Source organism: Sylvia atricapilla, chromosome 6 (assembly GCF_009819655.1).
Source record: "Sylvia atricapilla isolate bSylAtr1 chromosome 6, bSylAtr1.pri, whole genome shotgun sequence".
NCBI classification, from domain to species: domain Eukaryota; kingdom Metazoa; phylum Chordata; class Aves; order Passeriformes; family Sylviidae; genus Sylvia; species Sylvia atricapilla.
Window position 1 is genome coordinate 26,176,850 of NC_089145.1, and position 27,170 is coordinate 26,204,019.

A 27,170-nucleotide genomic window follows, 5' to 3' on the forward strand; every position below is an offset into this window, starting at 1 on the left:
TGGGAGGACTTTCACAAATATAATGATATCCTCCCTGGAAGGCATTAAGGAGTCAGTCATGATACCCATTTTGACAGTTTAGGTACCTTAGTTTGAGCTCATGAGTGGCTGCTCAGATAAAACAATGAGTGGGATTTTAGAATATAAGGCAGAAATTGTCTATGTACCATGTTGGAAAATTTGTGGAAACAAGATACTCTTCTATAGCTCTTGCCTACTTGTTTTAGGCCAGGCTCTGAGGACTTTTGTATGGTTTATCTTGGCTGACCCTTGACAAACTCCTAGATATCAGCATCTGCCTTTCTTTCCCAATGCTTCTGTGGGACTTTCACCTAAAACCAGCAAAAACTAACTTCTTAAATAGCTCCAGCTCTAGAAAAGAATGCCTTTCTTTCTCCAGTTACTCACCTCTAAGGAAGAATTCACAGCAGAAACAGAAGCTGGAAATCTCTCTCTGCTGGACCTTTCTTGGCCTTAAGTGTGTTTGGTAAGGTATACACTGTGATGCAGTGAAGAGAAAATTGATATCTTACTGCATGTCTCCAGTGCCATATATCCTGCAATCTCCTTCACATGCTCTCTGTTTTCATAGTAGTTCAATACCCTATACTGAACAAGTTCCCGATGATGCTAAAGCAAAAAATGCCTTTCAGGGAGATAACTGCAGAACATATATGTGGTCTGGGACAGGACACAGTTGGTTGTGAAAGAAAATAGCAATAGTCCTTCAAAACAAAGTTTTAAGTTTGATTTAATTGATAAGAATAGATGTCATCAAATACCTAAATGGCCACTGATCCATATTTCTGTTGTCCAACACAGGTTTGAAAAATTAAACATCCTTCATAAAATATTTATATCATGGCAATTCGTGACCAAAAAGAAACACCTGGGAAACAAAACGCTTTAGAGGTAGAAGGCCATTTAATTCATGTTATTAAAACTAATAAGTATTTTAAATTAACACTGCATGACCACCACCTTCTGTCTCTGAAGAGGGCTTTGGTTTTGCTACCAATAATCCCAGTGAATGCCAAAATATTTTGCATATTAAAAAGTATTAGCAACTAGCCACCAAGAGCATCAGAGATTTCAGACAAGGAGAGCTAATGCTATTTCCCTATCACATACAACTGAATCTTCATCTTTTGAACATCACGGTGAGATTGTATTAACAACAGAAACTGCTGAGCTTAATGCCACAGTTCTGGATAAGACTGAGAAGGGTACTTAGAAAGACATAGCCTCTGTAAAGAATGGTGAAGTATTTATCACATATATGCTGTCTTGGTAAATGCTTAGTAAGGGACAGGAAAATGCTGTTCAAGCAGAGGGCTGTGCCTGTGATACTGGCTGGCTCAGGGCTTGTTTCTTCCGTGCCACAGCCATGCGCAAGGCCTGCAGAATCATGTTCTCGTTGTTCATTATGTTGTAATTAGTCAGCTTCAGAAGTTTGTTGAAATCTTCTGCTTTCAGTGAGACCTCCCTGGTTGAGTATGGAGAGGAGAAACTGGAGATGTCAACCTTGCCCTGTTCCATTTCAGCAGCAGTACGTGACATGCCTGTCAAGGGACAAAAAGGAATGTGTTTGTATAGTCGCATGCAAATACCATACTTTAATAGGTCAATAATAACTTGGAGAGATAATAGATGCAATTATTATGAAGAGAAGTGCTACGATTTCTGAGAAATCTCTTTCTGACCAAAGCCTATTGGAATATAAGTCATTGAATGTCATTTCCGTTGCAGTCAGCACCATCTACTGGCCAGCTCACGGCACATCATTTTGTGTGGTCACCGCTGCTCAAGGCTTACCAGGCGGGTTCTTTGGTACCACACAAACTAAAAGGAATGGAGATATACAGGACAGGAGGAAGCAGGATATTATTTGGCTAGGAAATCATCCTAAAAACATAGTCTCCATCTCAAATACTAATCCAGAAGGACACTTTATGTACTATTGCTTTGATATTCCAGCATATTCAACCAGGATATTAAAGGGCCTAGATAGAAGGCACAGAGGCTCTCCACAGAACCATTCTATACTGTGATTCTCATCTAGATCTGAGTCCCATAAAAGCACACATAATTTGAAAAATATACTTCGTTCTACATACTAAACTAAACTCTTAGAAATTACAAGAAGAGATTAGTTTCCATTCCTTTAATTGGCGAACACATTTTTTCTATTCCCTTAATTGCACCAAGACAAAATCATGCACAAGACTTCACCAGATGTTGCAAACAGTTTGAATCATCCCATTTTGCAGTCTATTTACTCGTATGAACAAGCAAACAAGTGTGGTTTTATTGGGTTGAGGAAAAAACACCCAGGGAGTGAGAATGTTCCTTGAATCAGTAAAGTTACCTGGGTACTGTTAACTTACCAGGTGCTACATATCTTTGAAAAGTGTCATTCACTAATGGAAAATAAAGCAACAGAGGAGCTCCTGGAGTGTCTGCACCATCAAACATGTAGCACTCTTTGAGGTTCTTCTCATCATCCGTCAGTCCAATGCAGGGAAATGGAATTTCCTGCTCTGCAAAGTATTTGCAAGCCTGCTCCAGGGGCTGGTGAACAGCAGCAGCACAAGAAACAGAAAAAAAGCAAAGATCAGACTGCTGCCAAAGCCCAGTAGTTCATGCAAAGTTGCATGAAACAGAGAGCCAGACATCCAGAAATAATGTGGACGCCTGCAGCCCCAAGGACTGCTTCTCAGCTGCCTGAGGAGTCATTTGGAAAGAGTCTTCCCAGAAAACACCTAATATCAAGATGGCAAAGAGAGTTTAAACATGTACTAAGGCATGCTTCTAAAATGAGAATATGATGTAGAAACAGAACAGATAAATTCAAATCATGTTAATTAAAGGAGACCTAAGTCAGAAAAAGATGTGGTTCTAAAAACCCTAAATTTGCAGTCTAAGACAGTAGGATTCCTAGCCCCATTATCTGTTTATAGAGCAGGATAACTTGTGAGTTGATCTCAGTAAACTTTAGCGAGGTTTTAAGACCAACCTACCCATATCTATAATTTTTAATTTTAGAAATAACATGAGATTTTCAAATAACATATTTTAGACCTCAAAATATAGCACTAGAAACATTCATCAGAAAGTCCATTTGTGATGACCAGCTTTGTTAAATTATCTAATAAAAAAGTACCACCTCATTTTGAATTAAATATTTCCAAAAGATTTCAGAATACAAGAAAGAAATACAGTTGAAGATATTATCATTTCTACTGCAGTACAAAGATAAGTATTTTTCATGGGTAGCTCCACCACTGAAGTGCCTTCCCCTTGAAAAACTGACAGAACCTTAACCACTGAACTATGTGGGTTTGGGGGTGTCCCTCAGGGACAGGTTTACAGTTAAAAGTCTGTTCTATAACTTGAAGTCTAAACCTGTCTATTTATGTGGTAAATACTGCTTTCAAAATGTATGTGACCATTTTAACCAAATTAGATTTCTACAAGATCAGTAAATACATTTCATATCTTGCTTCAAGTTGACTATTTAGAGAGGAAAAAAAAATGTATTTATTAGAAGAGATAAAGATGAAGAAACCCATTACCCACTAGGCTGTTCTTGCTAGAAAATCAACATAAATAAATAAACAAATAACCCCATACATTTCTAAGCAAAATGTAAAATGAATTCAGCACTTGAATCACAAAAGTTTCCCAATTATATTTGTGCTATTAAATATTATATGTAAGACTATAATAGACATTTCAGCTAGATTTCCTTAACTTCACTTCGCCTGTCTGTATTTCACTGGTGAAGAACTTAAGGATATTTCAAAAGTAGTTTGAGAAAAATACACCTGTTTTCCTCTCTAGAAATTTACATTCTTCTCTAAGGTTTGAAAACAGCATGTTACTAAATTCCACCAAGTTCCATGTTTTACAGACACCTGTTTGAAAGTAGTGGAAAGCAAAGCAAAAGCTGTTGTGAAAGAAAATCAGTTTTGAGACTTCTCACCAATGTTTGTGATCCACCTGTGTAGTTTAAGTGTATGATGACATCCACTTTCCTCTCTGGTCTCATAAGGGGTGGGTAACTGGTTTCAAAGAAGAAAGCTGCATCCACCAGCTCCAGGTGTTCCGAGTTGCCCCTCAGGTCATTGGGAGAGCTGTCTAGCAAAGTGTCTAAAGAGTGGAAGATTAGGAGCTATTAGCAAACTGCAGAAACACATCTGTCAAGTTAGAAGGCAAAAAGAAGGTGTGCTCCCCTCCCATCCAGGATTTTTTTCCCTTTGCATTAGGGTAGGTAGCATGCAGCAATCCTAAAGCTCCTTCAGCCTCTCCACTCACATTTTGCTGTGTTTCTAAACTCATTAACTGCACCAAAACCTACAAAGATGTTGCCTTATATGCAGAGCCCCATCCTAGCAGTTTTTATTCCTGCGAGGACTTTGAGAACTGAACAAGTAAATAATTGAACATTTGTGTTAGTGAAAGTGAAAGGTGTGAGGAGTTCCTTCATTCTCCCTCCTCTCAGCGAGCACTAACAGGTAACCACAAAACCCATTCAGTTCTCTTCAGGACATGCAAACGTCCCTTGCTAATTCCCAGCCCCTGTGCCTGCCCCAGTGAGACATGTAGGCAGGAGCGCCATCCAGACCTTTCCATTTTGTGAAATGCTCATGCTGAATGTACTCATTGTGCATCTGGAAGCCCCTTAGGAAGTTGTGGTACTTGGAGACGGCAGGGCGATCCGTCAGGATGTCCCGGAGCGTCGTGGAGAGGCCGCTCGTAGGAGTGAAAACACACGTAGCCATCTCATACGGCTTCTCAGGCAGGTCTGGTTGTTCCTCTAGAGATACACAGCGTAAATGGCATGAAATTGAATTACAACCATAATTAAGAAGAGGCAAGACACAAAGAGGAGAAAGGGTCAATAGGTCTTCTGTAATCGTGTGTTCACACCTCAGCATTGCATTATTTTCCCTATGATGTGCTGTGAGTTCCAGTTAATTTCATGACAAAAGTATTAACTTACTTGTGTTTTCTAAACTCTGGTTAGTTACACATGACTAAAATGTTTTTCTCATAAAACAGTATGATTTTCGTACACACTGAGGTAATTCACTTTTACAAACAAACAAACAGGAAATAATTTTATTATTACATTTTAAGGGATTATTGCTTTCAGATTCCATGTAGTTTAAATACTAAATTTAGAGCTTATTTTGAAAAGCATAGAAAACTTTTAGCATTTTACTATCCGACTAAATATTTTTTACTTTTTTAAACACTTGTTCTATTTGGTTCAGTTGTGGACACCTGAATTCAAAAAAGTTGCAAATTATTTATATAAACTCAAACAAACATAAGACTCTGGAGTGGGCTTTTTTATGAAAACATAGCCCACAGAAATGTGACCCAAGTCTGATGACTGGCTTTGCTTGAATTTTGTCATGAAGATGCTCATGAGTATTTCCAAGGAATGGTCTTTCAGTATGGAGCTACTTCTCTCAGCTGGTGTAAGAGCCCCACCACATTGATCTTTTTTGACATCTACTAAAGTCTTTCAGTTTAGCCAGATTTTGAGGGAGGGGTGTGCTGTGCAGGGCAAGGAGATATTGAAACAGAAACAATCAAGCCCCTTTCTGGCTAACAAATCCATGGCATGAGGCCTTGACAGAAGTATTTCTTTCCCAGCCTTTTTAAAAGAACACTTTAGGGATCATCTTATGCGTCCATCCCTATCTCCTATATATCAAGGCCTGTCTGATGGTGCCTCTCATCCTGTCACAATCTCACTATTTAAGTAAAGCACTGGCTATTCAGTAAAATCAAATAACTCCATTTTTCTGGTATGTCCCGTCCCCAAGGACTGAGAAAAACAAGATGACAGAAAAGCTCAAAAAAGGGAAATGTGAGTGCAGTTACCCTATCAGAGGGGTCTGAAGGAAGGTGTTTTGGTTTACCTATTTCAGTCACTTTGTCTTGGGTCCACCTGTGCCAGAAGTCTTCTGAATTGTCAGCTGCATGCCAGGCATCCAAGAGATTTTTGGAGAAGATACTACTCCACATTCCTAGAAAGTGGGAGAGGTATAAAAAGCAATGCAGACATAAATAAAAGTTCTTTTTCATATTTCTATCCAATTTTTGCATAAGTTCAGATATCTGTTTCAGTGGTAAATTCCAAAGGCATATTTAGGCAAAATTACTTCAGAAAAAATTTCCAAGTCTTTTCCCTCTCACCATGTTTTACCTGGATATTTTTAAATTTTATATTCAGTTTTTATGTTCCTATTTTCATTTGATTTTTCCTTTGATGAAGAAATATTTTCAGCCAGCTCCTCTGATTCTCCTTTCTCTCACCCCACTGATTTCTTTTCAACTTTTTATTTTGCTTCCAGAAAGTATCATAGATTTCCAACTTTGAAAAGTTTTTGCAAGCTACAGGAAATGATGATGCCTCAAAAGCACTTACAAAGGTACATGACAACTTCTTTGTCATTTTAGTTTATTTTTATCTTAGACCAAATGATAAAACCACTTTTGCTGGCAAGGGCAGTTGAATGAGTCTCAGGAAACATAGAACATCCTGAGTTGGAAGGGATCTACAACGATCATGAAGCCCAACTCCTGGCCCAGCCCAGGACAACCCCAAGATTCACACCCTGTGCCTGAGAACAGTGTCCAAACCCTTTTTGAGCTGAGGCAGGCTTGGTGCTACGACCACTTCCCTGGGGAGCCTGTCAGCTGACTGACCCAGTACCTCTCTTGCCTCATGCCAACAAGAGGTTTCTGAGGATGAATTCCTGAATCATTAATGTTTCTATTAAAATCTTGTCACTCCCCCAGGTTGGTGAGTTACCTTGCATGAAGCAGATTCGTGACTCAGGGAGTTTCTTCATCAAGCGACCCATGAAGAACTCGCTGCCAAAATCCTCTGCACGAATGAAGGCTCCATATTTCAGGAAGCCCACCTCGTATGGCGTGAACTCCACCCACTCTGCCAACACATGCACCAAGGTTAGCTCCATTGTAGAAAACAGTCCGGGCTTGGAATAAGCCTCTCAGACACTGGGTCTCACAAGAAAACTGGTTTAGCATATGTCCTGACAAACCCTGCCAGCAGCCACTGCTGAACCTTCTATCACACTGTCACTGGTTTGTGAAAGAACTGTGGCAGGGCTGGGGAAAATTTAAATTCTTCTTTTTATATAATGACTACGAAGTTTTCTCATGGAAGGTAGACTAGAACTCACATTGACTTCTAGCACCTTTAGCCAGCTATGAAAAACAGAGTAGTAGAATTATTTGGATTGGAAAAGATTTTAAATATCATATAGTTCCAACTCCTGTCACAGACTAGAACATAAATAAAGCAAACTTAAAGCTCTAGCAAATCACTTTCTTGAAGAATTAATAAAATTTCTGAGACTTTGTCACAGAATTATATTGCGTTATTACTCTGAAATTAATACCTGAAAATACACAATCACATGCCAAGAGATCTTAAAATATACTGAACTCTTGATGTATATCATGTGTCTGCCTAGTTACTCTTTACATTTCTGAACACTGCTTCTCTGAGATTAGAGTGAGAATTTAAATAAATAAATAATTTAAGTAAATAAACCATTATTTACTGTACCCCCACAGAGTATCGCCTTTGGTAAAAACATAGCTCTTTTTCACAACTGAAATATTACCTCTGAAATCTTTGGTGGCGACTTTGTCCTTGACATTAAGGGCAAGGTAGATGGGCAGTGGGTTCTGACCTTGGTTCACTGCCTGACGTTGATCAGAAAGTCTGTGGTGGCTTTTCTGGATTTAAAAAAAACCAACCAAAGTGTTAGCTTATAATCAGTTCCTTAAAAACATCAGCTTATAAAGACTAAGACATAATTTTCCTGAATTTGCTCCTAAATTTACTTCCATGCATTGAATAACTGAGGACAAGAAAGCAGGAACAAGTTTTGTTAAGATAACCAGCCATGTTCAGCTTTCAGTATATAATGACAGCAGTTATTCATTTCACATTCTGTTCTAGCTTTGTATGGCTAAATGTAAGACAGAACATATGGCATAGCCAGGTACTTCAACTGTTATCATATACTTCATCTGTTAATGGCAGGAGTTATTTAAGGCAGCATGTTGATGACCCTTCTCATGAAGATTTCTTTTTTTAAGTACTATATTGAAAGCTAACATCCACAGAGGAAAAGTCCTTGAGCTGTCCAATACTAGCAACTTTTACAGGAAATGGAGATTTTGAGTATACTTCATCCAAATTACATGCTAGCAAATTTTGCTATGTAGCACTGAGGCTGGAAACACTGTGTGAAATATGAAATGAAATTAAATTTAATTTTATCTGTTTCATCTAGACAAAAAGTAAACCGTGTTTAAAGAATTTTGAAATAAAATAGCTTTTTTTTTTTCCAGCTATCATGAGACTGGAGGAAGTTTGGAAAGTTTTTGCTTGTGTCATTACAATAGATTAGAAATTGAAGACCATGAGAGGTCAAATTCAAAGCAGCTGAAAGGCACCCACTGTAGCTAATGAATCTCACCAGCTCTGGATTGATATACTGTCTTATCACTGAGTCACAAACTGCTGGACATAACCAGTACATCTGCAGTACATTCAAGTTCAGAGTGCAGCTGTGCAAATATTATAGCAGTGGAGAGATAAAAGCATAGGGCTGTAAAAAACACCTAAGAACCTTAAAAATTTGTTGCACAGCTGTAGTGTTAATCAGCATTCTGCTTATTTAGTCTGAGTATTTCTGCTACACTCAATCCCACTCCAGGCTGCAGTGTAGACATATACTGTGTCTCAAAGTTATTAAATGCAAATAAGTGCTCTGCGTATGCACCAAATACAGTGTTACTGACCAAGTGTCTCTTCCTAGGGCTCTAGTTTCTTGCAATGGTTGTAAATATTAAGTCAACAATTTTATGAGAAGAAAGACATATAGACATTACCCCATCATTTAACATGGCTTCAATCATGAGCCCCCACAGATCAATAAAAGATGTTTTGTGTCCTGCTTGGGTCCTTTGGCTCAGCTCTCTGTAATAATTTCTTAGACTTTTCAAGCAAAAAGCCCCCATCTTGCACTTGGCTGCTTGCTTCCGGGCTTCAACAATTACTTCTCCAAGATCCTTACGTGACCAATCAGCATCTTCATATAGCTTTGTCATTGTCCTGCAGACAGGAAACATGATGGAATGCAGGGAGAAATGAAAAAAGATGCTTTTGAAACTCAGAGAATAAACTTGGTAGAGTTTTGAGTGTGTATCATTTTATCTTCTAGTTACTCTTCTTTTTGAGCTTACTTGAGCAGAAATGCAAGTCTAAAGGCAATCAGTCAAAAATCACTTAATCTGAGATGCAACACAAGCAGCTACATCAGCTGTCAATGCTGTTTCTGTCAAACAGTAAATAACAATAAAAGATCATTTTTTCATAGGATTTAGGATGCTAATACTTCCAGTAAAAATCTCTTCTTTTGGTTAGGGATAGGTCATGATGCACAATAATTATTTCATAGGTGACCTTGGCACTCATAGCCCAAAGATGGATTTACCCTTTCTGAAACCAAGACAGAACAAAGCAAGATCCAGACAACAGTATCAAAATGACTCCTCACCATGTTGTGCCAGACGAACCACTGATGTATGAAACACAATCCAGAACACGCAGCTTTTGGAGACCCAAAATGCTGCCATACATGCCAGTGAGTGCTCTTATGCCGCACCCTGCTGTGGTCACAGCCACTATAGGCACCTGTTGGACACAGAAAAAGAGCAGAAAGCATAGATGAAAGAGTGGCATTAAGGCACAAATTGTGTCAGAAGATTACAGAAATGCAAAAGCAGCATCCAGACCCTAGTGAAATAAAACACATAAATTAAGAGATAAAGCAACATTTCTCTGTACTGTACATCCCCTGTGGAATATACTAGGTCTTGGCACTTTATGGAGGATTTTTATGAAACACAGACCAAATTATTGGTCTGAAATGCCTTTGAATAATTCTCTGGTATGCAGAGATATTTTGCTTATCTAAACAGACAGTTGAACTCTCCAGCTGAGATCCCGCTGGTGGCAAAGTGCCCTGGAGGATGAGCTGATGTTAACAATTGAATGACATAAACGATGTAAAAAAGTCATCCTTCATCTCCAGGCTTGAGGGAAAGGGGAGAGAAAAATTCCCAAAAAGTGCCCTTAACTGTTACCTCATGCTCTTGCAGATCTTCCTCCAGATGAAGAACTTCCTTTAGTGCGGCAGCAACTACCTTCCTTCGGTTTTGCAGGAAATTCTGTTCATCTGTGCAGAGGTCAAACCCCAGGCGAGCATCAAGGTTCCTTGGTCTGAAACACAGACCCTGAGTCCTGAGACCAGGGCACAGGTATTGTTATACTATTAGTCACCATGGACAACTTTAGCTGTGCTTGTGTGTATTTACAGACCAGTTTGTGGACAGTTTAATCTAATAAATGAGAAACAACACCACAGACAGGCCTCTGCTAATTGCTGTAGCTGAAAATGCGAATGCAAATAGGAAGGCAGAGCAAATCATGACACACTGTCCACTAAGGCATCTACTGCAGACTTTTGATTGTATTTGCTCACATAATTAATTTTTTCAAGTTTCATTCATGCTGCCATGCATCCTGTAACTAGATAACCACTGTCAACAGGCACTGAAGCTGTGAGATTAGAGAAACAACTACCATGTTTGAAGTTACTTTGTATAATTCAGAAATATGATTTCTTTGTGGAGCTGCTCTCTCCGTCTGTGGGCATAATAGTGCACACAAATCAAGACCTATTGCTGAGATGCACTAGTGCTTGGAAATCTGGAGGACAGGGGACCCATGATTTAATTTGCCATCAATTAAAAAGGAAAACCTCACAAATAAAAGCCTAACCCAATAATGAACTCACACATCTGCTCCCATCTGAGTTTGCATTGACCCCTGATGATTTCAAATGAGCCTTGTGTAGGAGCAGATGTCTCTCAGTTACAGAATCAGGTCTTGCTGGAGACTCACTTACCATTCATTTGCCTTTGTGTACAAGTCAATTGTCCTGTCCTGAAAATCGCAATACAAACAGTGTAAGCATGCTCAGGTCGTTACTCCTTCCTCCCCGACTCCATCTAGGGCCTAAGTTTCATCATCTTTGAATTCAGCAATGTGGCTGGAGAATCTGACCAGCAATGGTCTGGACTGTGAGAGACCTTTACAAGTTCCCGCACAATCTGGGTTGAATAAAAGTTTGCCCTTCACCCAAGTTAGGTGGGCTTAGGGCCCCTCAGCTTCTCATAGTCTAACATTCATTATTTGGGAAGGTTGTTGAAAGCTGGACATGTGAACCATACACATACGGGGGATCTCCATTTTATCTTCTACTTCAGGCATTCCCTTTGCAAATATAAGTCCCAATTGTCATATCCATTACTGTTAGCATGTCTGCTGTGTTGATTAACATATTAGACATGCCCTGAGGAAGTTAGTTTAAACAGGATTCCACAGGACATGACTGGATCCAAAAGAAAAAGTAACTACTGCATAGTTGCAGGGGGTCTGTCATTCACACCTTACACCATAGCATGCTTCGTGTCTGACAGGAACTGAATCACTGAGCTCCAAGACTAATTATCCACCAAACTGAATGTGTGTTGGGCTGTTTTCTGCTAAGAAAGACTTGTTCTCACCTCTCCTATTGCAATTTTCTCCTGTATAGGAAGCGAGTTCAGAGGCAGAGTCACAGATTCATTCATATTGCTTTCATTTTGACTTGATATAGACTGGAAAAAAGGGCAAGACAAAAAATAAACAAGTTAGCTATTCTAAAAAAAAAAAAAAAAAAAAAAAAAAAAGAGAGAGAGAGAGAGAGAGAAAAAGGTTAAAGCAACCTCCCCTGTCTCACATCCATGCACTAACCAATTCCCAGCTCACACACTCAGGTCTCAGAGGTTCCCAGTGAAAGAGCTGCAGGTTAGTGGTGCTCACGTACCCTGCTGAGCCGTCTGCGCCGCGGCAGAGCCACAGTGAGTGCTGACTGGTTGTACTTGATGTAGTGGAACCTGGCCGGGGACGTCGGACACAGGCAGGAGCTCAGCGTGTGCGTCTGGGTTCCTTCATACGACCCGTCCACACTTAGTGCAAACTTTCTCTCTGAAGTAAAGGTGTTCAAACTTAAGCTCTTCAAAAAAATGTGCATAATTTGTTTGCAGAGTTATGTAATATGTGTTTTCCTGAAGCAAGGCCATCACTTTGATACCCAGATTATAGGAAGAATAAATAGACTGATTTATCTGAGGGTTTCATTTTTAGGGATGGTGTACAGAACGTGCCATATAGTGACAGTTGCTATAACACAACTGCGCTCAGATATACAGGTGATAGCAGAGACTATGGCTCTGTTCCTTAGGTAATGATTCACAGACAATAAGTATTTGGGGGGACACTCTCTTCTGAAAGTCTGAAATGTGCAAAATACTTTGTTATTACACCAGAATAACGTTTGAGTATTACATACTGTCTTATTGCTGAGATACTTTGAAAATTTTGGACTTTTGGGAGAAATACAGGTTTTTCTATCAGACTACAGTTCTCTTTGGTATCAGTTAAATCTCAGTCCTTTTATCATGTTTCTCTTTCCTTCAACCTATAATATTTCTTTTGAAATATTTCTAGCACTTACAAAATAGTGTCTGGTGGGTTTTTTCCTTTAATGCAGAAGGAGTCAGATATGGTACGATGAAGTAATTTAAAATGGTCTTTATGTAGAAAGATATCAACTTACAAAGTTCAAGGTGAAATATATTCTGTAAAACTACACACTCCTAGGTATATAGTCACCCTTCAAAAGAATTGCTTAAGCATTTTCAGTCACATCTAGCAAACTTTTTCTCTGAACTCAGCTGGATCATCTAGGTGCTTAAGCTGTGTGCTGGATTTGGGTCATCATGAGATGTCAGAACATGTCCCAACTTTAAAAATTGCATGGGTGGCACACAGTTCCCTTCCACATGTATGGGCTTGACATGGCAGTGATACACTGCTTTAGGTGTGCAACAAATGTCGTTGTTGCTATACTGTGTCTTGTGTTTCACCCAGTGGCATATCTTATATTGTTATACCTAAAGAAATTATATGAATTCAGATGGTAAAAGAGGCCAATTCACATTCTGCCCATTACTTTGTCATAGAATCCAGAAACAGCAGGAGTTAGCTTCAGTTTAGGATCTCACCACATTCAGGAAAAATCTGTGGTTTTGATCAGCTACAACCACCTCCACAGGCTACTGGTATCAGTAGGATTTTGTCTTGCATCCTAAATAATTTTAAAACCAGCATGCTCAGTAAAACACTGAGTGCTTCTGCCACTAAGTGGCAACCTGATTTGCTGCATAAGTCGGTGAAAGGCTCACCCATAGTGTCCTTCCTCAGCCTCCCGTCGTTCACCTGCACATCCAAACAGGAAACCTCACGGGACTGTAAGAGACAACAGAAGCAAGAGACGAAAGCATTCACTGTCAGCAGAGCTCAACCTCATCCAGTCCACTGGACACATGTCCATAGGGTCCTGGGCATACACCTTAGAGGAGAAGTGGTGCCAGCCTGTAACCCCACAACCAGGTCTAGGGGGATGGGATTGGACTTCCTCATAGAAAATAACAGAATGCATAGAGATGAGGGAAGAGAAGGGATCTGCTTGCTCAGCCTGCAGGATTGGCCCTGCAAAGGCCTGGGGGAGGATCAGTCACAGGAGAAGGCTCTCCAAACAGGGTGCCCAGCTCATCCTGGGCAGAGGGAGAGATGTCATACCCCTGAGCCCAGCTCAGTTTAGGCAGAGGCAAGTGCTGACAGCAGCTCACAGTCTTCACCACTTCAACCTCTCCCTGCACAAGTTACAAGCTGGGACCAGACGGGGAAGTCAATGCCAGCACCAGCTTTAGGCTGTGTCTATTGGCCTTGATCAATGCCACCACAATGGCCTGGTAACAGCCATTTAACACCAGTTTTGCAACAAGCATTTCTATACAGAAGGGGAAAGAATTATGAAATAAAAATTACCACTAGAACTCCATTAGTAACAATGTTTTCAGGAGGATCTGGACTGAAAGACAAAATGAAAAACAATCAATTCAAAGCCAGCATATTCCTAATTTTCTCTTTTTATTGACTCTTTTTTAAACATTATTTCATTATCCTTAACTTTAAAAGTCCATCTTTGAACAGGCAGCACAGATAAATAAAACCAGAAATTCCACATGCATATTTAGTCCAGTTTGCCTCTCACAGGTTAGTGTGAACCTGACAACATTTGTGGAAATCCACCAAACAGAGGAGTCCCTCACTGTATCAGACAGGATCATTTTCTGACACACTGAAGACAATTTGCACAGGGATGGCATAATCACATTATTGCCCAAAATAGTTCTGTTCAAACTTGTGGAACCAGAGCTAAAAAGCTGATGAATTTGTCCAACATGCCATAAGAAAAGGGGAAAAAATTACCAGGAATTTCTTATGACAGAGCAGACATCTAGAATCCCACGGTAAGGAACAAGAGAGGAAACTCAAATCTTCCTCCTATGCAGAATGTGCCTTTCAGCTTGGAGGGCAGCTGCCATCAGGGATATCTCCATGCTCCCACCAGCACCTGTGCTTGCTTGTCCATGTGTCTGGATGCCCAGTGCAAATGCATGCATACCATGCACCATCATGCACTCCTTTTACATTAAACACTCTACCTAAAGTTACCTTCTGTTTTATTCAGATGTTGGCAGTGATAGGGGGCTGCAAGTGTGAACTGATTTGTAGCAGTAACCTTGTGTTTCTATCTTAGGCCTCCAGCTATTTCATCTTACACACCTGCTCTCCATTGTGAATTCAACCTCCAACTCCTCTTTTCCCTGCAAAAGAAAATTAAGGCAATCATCACAGCTTTGTCTCCTGTGAAGGGAGATATCCTACAGGAATCTATGTCCTCCATAAGCCAGTGGCCACCTTTTGTTGTTGCACATGCCATAGACCTAATTTCCTTTATATTGTATCTGTTATACTTCTAGTATCATATTCTTCTAGCATTTTATCCATTAATTTAGCAGACTCCTGCTGTAGGCCTTGCAGGACAAGTGGAATGCATACTGCAGGGCCTCTTGGTGGCTGGTCCCCCCTGCACCCTCTTGGTGTGCTCTCCACACAAGCATATTCTAACCTGATCACACCCGCTTTGCTTCGTCCGTGAATTTTATCCATACCTGTGGATTCAGCTGGAAACTTAGCTGAATGTTTTCTCCAAGCTGGATTTTGGAGACATCAAAGAAAACAGTGAGGAGATGGTCATCTTGAGTTATTTTGTCCTCATCACAAACTTTTAGCTCCAGAATGTTCTGAGGAAAAAAATAAACAAGTATAAAAGTTTTAACAAATATAACATGCTACAGATATTTCATTTTAGTTGAAGAACCTTGGGAAAGAACGAAAAAGTAGAAATATTGCAGTTGGTCTCTGTGTGATCTATCAACTATGCAGGCAGATAGATTCTGATGGTTTGATAAGACTGTAAGTAAGTACAGTAGGAGTGTGTGAGTACTTCACAAGGGATCTCAGAAAGACCTGCAGAGTTGAAGGACTGTATGGAATGCTTGCTATCTGGTGAGAATTGCTGTTGGAGGTGTCTGCATTCTTACCTTAACCTGGCTCTGGATTGTGAAGTGGAAGGTCTCATTCCATGTTGGGTTCTTGCTGTTCTGGACAGTTTTGGTGCGGAAATGCTGCACTGAAGCTGTTGGCAGGCTCAGGCTCACATAGCAATCAGATTGACTTACTGTTGGAGACAGGGAAAGCAGAAAAGCAATGGAGCAATGAAACAATCTAGTCCCCTGTAAGGTGGGCATTTCTAAGCTCTGTACACAAGGCAATACACAGAATTCAGGCCTGGCTCTAGCTAAGATACCATCAAGTTCCTGCTAGACAACCATCTAGCTTTACTATTGTGAAAGCCTATCATTGTGCTCTTCTAGAGAACTACTTTGTTTTTAAGTCCTGGGGAAAAAAAACCAACATTCAAAATAGGCAGCTATGTTGCTGAAGAGCCATCCATAAACACAGGGGCACATACACACAGTGGCCTCACAGGGCTGGCCGTGTAGATATTAGCAGCATTAGCAGTTGTGACAGGGGCTGCACATGGACAGAGCCCAGCTCCTACACTCTGGCCTTCCACAGGTAAGCGTGAACATGCATGAAATATGTCTTGAGTAGCTCTGGCTGTAAGTTCTATCTTGTCTACCTTCTGAGCATCCTTTCTTTCCTCTAGGACCTCTGGCTGCCAATGCAGACGAGGCAAGAACTTGTTGCATTCAAGGCTCCCATGAAGCCAAATTCCTGTCACAGAAGGAACATCTACCTAGGCACCTGATTTCAGTCTACTTTCTTCCCTTATGTAAGTTAAAAAGGGAAACACTCAACAACAGAGTTCTTAAAAAAATATGAAGAAAAAAATAAAGAAGATTATTCACCTGTGGAGATGAAATTATTGAATTTAATCTTCTGTGAAGATTACAAAAAAAGCATTGAAATGTTGGACAGTTTGATAGATAACATTTGCTTTGAGAAGCAGCTGTACTGGGGCAGAGTTTTCAGCAATAAAGCTGTGTGGAAAAAGGTATTGCTTAATGTCACTACTTTCACTGTATCTCTGTGCCTTAACCAGAGTGGCAAAGGTATTTGCAACACTTCACGTACAGGTGGAAGCTTGTCTGTGTTTCCCAGCACAGAGCAAGCTGACGTTGCTTCTTTGCAAAAAATTGCAATGCTCTGCTGTTTCCATTTGAGGTGTGTTCAGGTCATAAAGTTCACCTATTAATTCTCATGTTTCCAGATGTAGAGAGGGCTGATTTAGTGTTTTGATTATCCTTTCTCAGCTGAAGTGGCCAGTTGTAAAGTGTGGCTTCCCACCTGAACTCCATTGTAGGAGCTTTTAGTAGGAAGGAGCAGTTAGCAGCAGTCTGCAGGGCTTGCATCATCAACAAGCACTTTCATTCTGAGGTCAGAATAATCTACTGGCAAATACATTTGTCATCATTATTAGAAAATAAAAAAAGCAAGTATGAATCATTAGATTAACAATCATGTGGACCCACACTCAAAAGGCAGAGATGGTCACCCTACAGAACATGATCTCTTAGTTAGGAATAACAATGTACACAACTGCCAAAGATAGCATGGGGAGCATTGCCATAAATGCCAATCCCATTAGTAGAATTGTATTTCCTCTTTTTGTATTGCCGTGTACTCAAGCATTCCTGCCATTGCATAGCAGACACACCTTTATCTGAACAGCATCTGAATGCGTCTAAGTCTTGTCACACAGTTTTACTGGCAGACTTGTCTTTGGGAAACACAAAATAATTGACTTGGCCCATTATTGACTCCCCAGGTGTAACTCAAGAATTAATAAAATCAGCCTTTCACCTGCCCACAGCTTCTCTGAGGCTTAAGCCATCTTTTCTGAGCAACTCTGAATGAAAGAAGAGTAACTTTGACTGATAAAGTAATCATATATATTAAGATACATTATTTCAAAAAAATCAAAACACATAGAAATCATCTGAGCTTCTAACAATTCTAATAGCTCCCAAAGTTCTATGTGCATGCAAGAAATGTCCCTACAAAAAACCTTTTTTGCCTCTTGGGAAGTCCAGACAGATATTAGCACAGATTGCTGTTCGCTCTTGTCACCACTAGGAGAAGGATCAAGAGGATCCAAGTGGATAAGTCTGTGGGTGAACCAAAGTTTATTTCATTGACATTACCCAATCAGCAATACATGCTCTGACTTCATCTGTTGCAAAGAACATAGCATTATTTTGAAACTCCATCAATTATTTTTTGTCTGTAAGTGGTCACTGTCTGCTACTGCACTGTATCATCCACCAGAAATAACTACCTGTCAGGCAGCAGAGCCCTGACTTCTCATTGAGATCTCTGACTTTCTCTGGGAGAGGTCTGACAGCCACTAAACAAGCGTGCTTCCCTCTTCCCATCTGCAAAAGGTGTTTGGTGATGCCCTTTGTGCTTCAGAGGTGTCCTCTGAAACCTAGTTACCTCTTGTTTGTAAATTATTTTCCAGGTGTTAAGAGGGAGGCATTTACAACCTCCAGGAACCTTTTTCACACATCTCTGATACCTCAGGCTAGTGTTCTGCCTAACAACCTCCAGGCAGAAGTGGGTGTGTGAGAAATGGCACTCCACAGCCTACCCTGTGCCCTGCCTGGTGGGTCTCACTGCAGTATCTCTGCCTTTGCACATGCACATTTTCTGCCAGCCACGTGTGAGCAAAGCCCCATCACCCTGGTGTGGTAAGCCTAACCAATGCCTAACTACAGCAACTCGGCTCCCACAGGATACACGCAGCACAGCATGACACCAGTGACCTGTTGGGTCCCTCCCCTCCAGCATGACACATTGACAGCTGTCAAACATGCTTAGGATGGCAGCCATAGTATTCCTGTGGGGCAATATCCGGCCAAAAGCAGGTGTGGCAGCAGCTATTTATGAAACCATGGTCTCCTCATCCAGTTATTACACAAAGTGTCTAATTATCTTCCAGGATAATAGCAGGCAGGACTGGATCTTAATTGCGCTTTACCATTAGGAAGCATTACAACAACATGACCCATGCTAAAAAACACCATAGCCACAGCCCCATGCTGCATCCCAAACAGTGGGACGCCCACTCATCTGGCTCAAGCTGAAATCTCTTGTGCCTGATAGAAAGCTCAAATTCAAGCAAGGGCTCAACCAGACATTTTAATTCCATATCCTTTTTTGATGTTAACAGCTGCAAGCTTCAGCCTGCCCGTAATCTGGGCAGAGGCCTCAAACATTCTTCTCCTCATGGAGTGCATTTAGCTTCTCCCTGTTTCTGGGAGGTAGATTTTTTAATGATTCTTATGGTATAGTTTGGGGGGTTTTTGTGCTGAAAGGACTAAACCAAGAACGTGGTCTCAAACACTGTTTGCCCAGAGCATCTCCTTTTCCTGGGCTCCCTGCACTCCAGCCAAGTCACAAAATATAAGCTATCAACACCAGCTGAGAGGAGCATTTTTCTTCTTTTTCCCCCACTTCATAGCTGAGTAGGTATCTTGCTAAGGGGACAAGTCAGCATCACTCTCTTCTAGAGGGCAAAATATTAGATAATTTATGTCATTGAAACTTTAATATTATTTTTTAAATAAGAATGTGGGCTACTTCAGTGGCTTTCCAGAAGGCAATCTACAGGCAGACTATCAGAATTTGTTCTGTCCAAGGAGATCAGTTCCTGTCCACTGGGAGTATTCAGTATTCATCTTCTAATAGTAAACTTCAAGAAAAAGCTTTCACAGTTTCTCCCACCCTGCTTTTCACTCTGGGTGGAGCATCCTACAACTATCCCTAAAACTGTATCTATGTAATCTCACTTACATCGTTCCTTAGAACACTCTTTTGTTGAGATGTTGCTAAACAGCCTTCCTTGTTTGTCTTTATCAGTCCACATCCTCTGATTTTATAAACATATTTAGTGCAGCACCTAGAACAATAGGCTGCTGGTGTATAGTTGCAACTGCTTAAATGGTGAAGTAAGTAATAAATAACAATGAAACAATAACAATGGTGCAAGAACAGAACACCAAAGGAAGTCTGCATGTTCCTTCAGTAAGTATTGTGGAGAAACACAGTTCCTCAAACAATAATGTATTTAACGAACTATATTTTTCCTGGATCTCAAGGAGCTTTCACATGAATTGATCTCATATGTGGCAGAATTGCTACTGCAATTCTGTAAAAAAAAAAAAAAAAAAAGAATTGGTACTGAAATTCTGTAAAAAAAAAGTTTTGTTAAAAATATAAAACATACTTAATCATTTTATAAAATATAGTACCCAAATTTGTCTTATATAAAAAACCTGAAGTTTCCAAAAGTAAAACTAAAAGTCTGTAAAAGCTTAAAAAATATCATTTTCTTACTAAGAAAATTATGAAGAATATTTTTAACTCTATACAGGGCCCATTGAGACAAGGGCCCACATTCAATGTCCGCTTAAGAGTCCTGAGCATTTTCAGAAAGCAGAGAATGATGGTTTAAAATTGCTGAACTTAGTATCCCCATGCAGTAGCCTACTTTCCCATTGTTAACACTCTGTTTCCTTGCTTTTACATTTTTTAATTCCACTCAAAGAGTCAATTTCTCTGCGGCATCTCGGTTTTTAGTCCCTTTGCCCATTTTTTGGGGGAAAGACCTTTGGTCTTATCAAGAATGGACATTATGCATCACATTTACAGCTGAGTGTCTAGGGAGTGCATAAGAGGGAAATCATCATTTTATACTCTCTTAGCCCTCACAATTTAAGATACAGAGACTTCCTGAGCCTACTTTAACTGGATTTTTTTTTTCTTCTATGAACTTGTCCAGACTCTGCCTGCAACCTGCATAAACTTTGGCATTCATGATCTCCTCTCGTGGAGAATTCCCAAGCTGAACCACATGCTCTAGAAAGCCACGTCCTTTTGCTTGTTCCAAGGGTATGGTGGTTGCCTAAGGTGAACAGTTAATCTTGAAATTTGAAAAGTCTCACCAGACAAAGCTCTGTTTTTAAGGGTGGGTTGGATTGATGCACTTCCAAGTCTTACCCCATTAGGGAATCAGGATGCTTGTGGAGGACACACCCAAATCTGGGAACTGGCAAGCAATCACAGGTCCAGGGATATCAAGAAGCCCAAGGAGCCTGATGGGCATGTGGGTGTGTTCAGTGAGAAAGGGAATGTGAAGAACACAAACAAGGCACTAAATTAATGTGTTATCAATGATATCAGGTATGCATTAATACACAAGTGGAAATTAGTGTCATAAACTACACACTGAGGGATCAGTGGGAAAGTGCATTAAAAAGATTTGGGTTTAAAAAGCAGAATGAAACTCTTTCAATTGTCTTGGTTAAAAATACTCTCTAATGCACTGAAGTCCTATCAAAGGTATTTTACTACCTATTCCATAAGAGATGTTAGTGAGGTTTTGAGAATCTCTTGTTATGGATTAATTTTCCCATGTCTATTACCTGGAAAATGGAGCAGATAGACCAATAATAAAGTTAACCTGCCTCACCAGGTTGGGAGACCTTTTAAGCACTAGACGAGCATTAAAGTCATCTGAAAATTACAGAAACAGTAGTGCAAGATTAGGCACAATTACCAAGAGATAGAAGAAGCCAAAATGTCAGAAATTGGTAAGGTGAATGAAAAAGAGGTGACACTTGACCACTTTTTCTATCTATAAAAGTTTGCAAAAAAAGGGAAAGTAATAAAAACAGGACTGAGAAAAGGAAGAACGAGAAAAAAATTCAGTGTTAGGAAAATGGCCCTACACAGAAATCTACTTTGCTGGTGATGGAGGACATGTGCCTCTGAGTTTGTAAGCCTGTGTCAAGTTAACCTCTAGGAAACTGTAAAGATGACTGAATCAGCTCAATTCTCCCCTGGTTTTACACAAACCAGCAAAATTTTGTTTGCATTTTTTATCTCAAGGCTCCCATTTTGCTGCTTTTCAGTGGAAGTCCTATAAAATTATGAATATACAATTTGTACTAGCTTTTACACTGTCAGAAAAGTTAAGCAGAGGTTAAATTAATTCATTTAAACTTTAGATATTCATTTAAACTTTAGGCTTATTTTATATGCTAAAGAGCTGTCATTGAAATCTGTGACTTCTATGAATCTTGCTGCATGGAAAAATATGTGCTCAAACAGTTTAAAAACAAATCTTTCTGATAAATACAGCCGATGAATTTCACACTCAGTCAATTAAACGTTACTGGAAATAAGCAGCTACCAGTCAAAACTAGATTTAACATTTAAACATAAGCAAGGCAGTGCTCCCTGAACTGCATGATTTTCTTTTCCTACGTGATGACTTCCACAACAAGTAAATCATTCATCTCTTGCAAGTGTTTGTCCTGGGAATTTTGGGCAAAATTTTTTCCCCTCTGTCACAGAAACTGCTCCTTTAGAAAGCTGTATGCACTGGTGGGACATGGCTTGGGCCAAGAAGCAGAAAAGGCTGAGCACTTCATTACCTGTCCCATGCCGTGGAAACTTTCTAGTATTGAATAGGACAGCATTGAAACATAGTAAACCCCATTCAGAAAAAGCCAACTTAAAGATGAAAATGAAAAGCATTGATCTAGATGAGAAAAAGGTCCAGAAGAAGTTTGGTAAGCTCATTTTCATGCAGACGTTTTAATAGAACATCATTATCTAGGGAGCTATCTAAAGATTGCAATTTTTCCACACTTCTCTTTTCAGTTCAGTGTGCATGTTTGTACATTCAAATAGGCTTTAGCTGTAGGAAGGGATTTGTCTTCAGACTATAACTGAGCTTCAAATATGCTTTCCATGCTGTAGAAGCAGTCCAGCGAGAAAGATCATATGGATTCTTCTTCTCCATACATTCATCGACAACAAAGCATCTTACTGCTCTTCACTAAAAACCAGAGTGAGAAACTCTTCTTTACATACTTTGGTCTCTAGACAAACTGTTGCACAACTTGAAGCAAATAACGTTGGAAAGGCACAAAAATATCTCGTCATACATCTTTCTAAGTGAACAACTTTAGCTTGGTCCTGCTCATGTAGAAACTTTCCGCATTCCGACCTTTCTGTGAGTATAAATTCACGTATGCAAGACAATCAGCCATCTTCTCATATAGAAGGAGGTGGTTGTCATTTAAGCCGTTATTTCTAATGTTTTGTAGTTCAGATATTTATGGATCATTAATAAATATTTGCATGACTATAATTCCTGGACAGTTTGTAAAAGTATTTAAGAATAGAAAAAGCTAACTGTAAGCCATGCCTATTGCTGAATGAAATTTGATAATCCATAAGAGGTGCCAAGTGTGCAGCCCTGAGCTCACACCAAATATTCTTTGATGGGCCCAGGGTTACACAGAGTGGACATTACTGTAAGAAGGAACAAGTTAAGTTCTTGTTGCAATCTTTCCAGTGAATAAAAGAATATTCATTTGCAGATTCAGATGTGAAATATTATATGCAATCTGTGCATATATGTTCTGCATTACAACCGGGGGCTGGACTTCAATCTTATATTGACAAAGATATAAGGAAAAACAATGTCTTCTGACCATGTCACCTCATTTCAGCATACCAGGATCACACATCTTCTATCTCTTTCCTTGTAAATACAGTCTGTAGTGTTTGTGACACTTGATATATTCAGAGCAGTTTTACAAGCATAAGGGGTATAGCAAAGATACTCACACAAGTCTGCTTTCCTGGCATTTTTCATCTGTATGATTTTTACAGTGAGCAAGTTGCATGGAGACGGTTCTGTCTGTTGAACAGCACACAAAATACATGGGATGAGAATGCAAAAAGGAAGAACAGAAGCATAGTCAGAGACGGAATTGAATTAAGTGTTTCAGTTCCAACCAACAAAAACATTTCTAAATTGAGATTCCTCCTTGTGCATTGACTTTTACCGAGAAGGTTTGTAGCCAGGTGTGCCAGACCTCTGATGTCCTCAGTTTTCTATTCTGAGGACACTTGTGGTAACCTTCAGTTTGAGGTATCTGACTCTTACAATCCAATCTCATAGAAAGGTTTGACAGAGAACCTTGCCGTGTTATTTAATACAGCTGACACACATTTTTGTCTGAGAAAAATCACAGGATGTCATATATATCCATTATATTTCACAACAAACAGCAAACAATCTAGCAGGGCAGGAATTAGTAACGATATCATGGTGTAATGATGCTGCTCATCAGTTGATTTATAACTATATAATTACATTCTTATCTCTGATATAGAGCAGTTCTGGCTTTTAAAAAATGAGGACCTGGAAAAGGGTCTTTCAGAGATCTATCACAAACTTCTCAGGAGGAATGAGTGAAAGGTACAACTCTGTAATTACTTCTCTGTAAATAATTCAGCTCACTCCATCTTTCTTTAAGCAAAACTCTGAGAAATGTATCAAAAGAAATATTTGTAGCTTTCCAGTACTTAAAGAGGGCTTATAAACAGGAGGGAGAGTGACTTTTTACACAGCTAGTTATAGGATGAGAGGGAATGCTTTTAAACTAAAAAAGAAGAGATTTAGATCAGATTTTAGAAGAGAAAGTCTTCACTCAGAGGGTGCTGAGGCACTGGAACACGTTGCCCAGAGGAGTTGTGGATGCTCCATCCTAGAAGTGTTCAAAGCCAGGCTGGATGTGGCCTTGAGCAACCTGGAATAGTGGGCAATATCCCTGCCCCTGGGGATGGAGCTAGATGATTTTAAAAGTTCCCTCTAACCAAAGCCTTTTTATGATTTTGGGAAACTACCTAAATCTAAAAGGGGTTACCAAAGAACATTTAACAAACCTGTGAGGAAACAGCTTTGATTTTGTTATCCTCTCATCTTAAGCAAGGATCATGCAAATATGGTAATTAATATGTAGGGACTGAAGTGGAGGTACTTTTTTCCCTAGATAATTATTCTTCTTAAAGAAATAAAAGGAGGAAAAATTACACACTTAATGCTCTAAATTGGAAAAAAAATCCAAACCAATCAACCAACAAAAAAAGCCCTACCAAACAACAACTACAACAAAACCCCACCAGAAATCCTGCCAACAATAGAAAAACCAACCCCAAAAAACCACACCAAAAACAAAGAGGAAAGAGCAAAACTGAGTAGAGATGCAATGAACACATATAAGAGACAGTCCATGCGCACTACCTACAGAGCAAGGAGTATCACACTGCAGCAAATACACAGATCAGTATAAAACAATACATTACCATTCATTCCCTCATGCCCAAAATCTCCTCAATTTTTGGGAGCTTTATGCAACATCTCACATAATATTAACTTCCTTTCTTTCTGTATGCATTCATTGACATTAGTGATAACTCCTTATTTTCCCTCAGTGTGTTGTTTTGCCTAGCCCAGTTGGGTGGAAGCAAAAAGGTGTCTTTTTTTTTAATTAACTAGGAATTTTCAAAATAGTAAATTACTACATCATTAAACTTTTTTGCATTCCTGAAGGCCAAAACACAAAGTAGCCACAAAACTCAGTAAGAAAGAAATCCGTCTTTGCTCTCAACCTCGGTGCTCAGAATAATTCTCAGAGCTGAAGATACAAGAGGGGAAACATCCCCTCCTAGAGCAGGTCTCCTCTGCCCCCAAGGGCAGCCTGCTCTGCTCGTTGCAGAGCCTCCTCTTTCCTCTTCTTACCTGGCTCTTGCTGTAGAACAGCCCCATCGTGGTCTTCTCCCCGTCTGAGCCAGGTGTGGAAAGTGGTGGTGGATGTGTGTGAAGGAGTCTCAGGCAGGCAGCTCCTTGTGCTTTAAGCGGCCAGGAGCCGGCAGGCAGGTGTATGAGTGCCTGACTCAGCGCAGCCTCACCCCGCCACCACTTGGGCAATCCCCAGCTCCTCCTCCTCTTCCTCCTCCTCTCTGCCCGAGAGCCGAGTGCAGGCTGCGCACCTGCACCAGAGCACATGGCTCTGGCACTGCAGAAAGATGGTCTCTGCACTTGCAGCTACAGGGAAATGAAGACTGAAAAGTGATCTTCCCTTCAAGATTATAGGCACTGAATGAACAAATGCTTTACACTTTTAAGCCTCCTCATCACTTTTTGAGGAGGTGACAATGCTCTTGCCCATAGGTGAGCTGTCAAACTGCAGTCCCTTGTGGGGAGGTGACTGGCAGCATCCAGGGACCACCTGGCTGCCCAGGACTTCTTTGACAAAGGCATCCAAAAAGACCAATGTGCATACAAAAGCCTTTCTATAGCTTTCATTTGTTTTAGGAAGTCCATGTTCTTTGCTTAAAGACATATCTGAAAGAAATTTTGCCATCCCCATCTCACCTTCCATTTGGTTCTATTCAGGCAGTATATTGTCTTTCAGCCAAACAGATATTGCAGTGACAAATGTTGCATGAAACAATTCCCAAGTCACTTGTTGAACCTGTGAGAGAGTTTCTCTTGTAAAGAAAATGCTTTAAAAGCTCACTCACTTTCTCAAAACATTTCTTATTTTGTCCATCTGAATTAAGATGCTTCAGTGAGCAACCTCTAAGAGGACATATTTGGGAGGATGAAATTAATGTTAAAATCAATCTTAATTACTCCTCACATACTCACATACTCTATGTCTTCACATTTACAAGACTTCACTGCACACAATACTACACAGCATCTGAGGTGGCCTCTGCCTCATTAAGGGAGTACACAAAATTAGTACACAAGAAGTAAAAAAAAAAAAAGGGAGTTTGGGTTTCAGTTTTGTCTTTTTAAAATCATCCCTGCTATTATAAAATTAATAGAGCAATTTCAAAATAATCTCATTTCACTTTACAACGAATTGAGAACCCATTGAATTAGGTAACTTCAATGACATAATTTTAATTTCCTAAAATATTTGGCACTTTAAGACATTCTAACCTAAGAACTAGATCCAACAAATGTCACTCAGACAAACTGAACACATTAGGGATGGCTGACTAACAGATCACATGAAGCAGTGATCAAAGGAGGGTAACTCAAAAGGAAAATATTCCTAGAGAGATGGCAAAAGCTCAGTTACAAGCCTGCATATTTTATCAGTCACCTTGAATATCTTGCCATTAAATATATATATGTATATATAAAACAATCACTATTGGTATTCTGTTTCAAAAGGACACTACTGAAATACTGGGGAAACTGAAGAGCTTGGAAGTAGTAGGAGCTCTCAGAAAGGGAAAGGCAGGTTTCATGTCAGCCATCAGGACACAAAGAGAAGCAGCATTAATCAGGCTCAGGCTGTATATTGCACCTACCTGGCTTTTTTCCATCCCATTGTTGAGCAAGTTTTCCCTGTAAAACAGACTGAAACATCCTCCATCCTACTCTGTTTCATTTCCAGAAAAAAGGTCTAGGAAACCATGACAGTAAACCCAAAGGTATCTCTGGAAAGGATCCAGAGGCATCCCACGAAGTAGCTATTCTAGTGTATTAAAGCAGAATCACAACTACAGTTGCCTCATACATGGAGGGACAATAATCGAGATTTAAACATACAATATTGTACCTGAAAACAGGGTTACACCATGCTTTTTCAAGAGTTTCAGGTATATGAACATAATGAAC

The 27,170-nt window shown here is 39.9% G+C and overlaps 1 protein-coding gene across 1 annotated transcript; it reads right to left on the reverse strand.

The window, feature by feature from the left end:
- Positions 1 to 1,051: 1,051 nt before the first annotated feature.
- On the reverse strand, positions 1,052 to 25,298 carry LOC136362586 (cytosolic phospholipase A2 epsilon-like). The gene is made up of 20 exons (XM_066321257.1): positions 25,272 to 25,298; positions 23,312 to 23,384; positions 15,685 to 15,821; positions 15,253 to 15,384; positions 14,864 to 14,904; positions 14,063 to 14,105; positions 13,417 to 13,480; positions 11,997 to 12,157; positions 11,695 to 11,787; positions 11,034 to 11,071; positions 10,210 to 10,366; positions 9,621 to 9,757; positions 8,953 to 9,175; positions 7,674 to 7,788; positions 6,833 to 6,970; positions 5,937 to 6,044; positions 4,628 to 4,819; positions 3,986 to 4,152; positions 2,388 to 2,571; positions 1,052 to 1,562 (listed from the first exon to the last, which is right to left on the reverse strand). Exons 1-20 carry the CDS (start codon positions 25,296 to 25,298, stop codon positions 1,324 to 1,326), a joined length of 2,469 nt encoding a protein of 822 aa, XP_066177354.1. The 3' UTR covers positions 1,052 to 1,323.
- Positions 25,299 to 27,170: the final 1,872 nt, after the last annotated feature.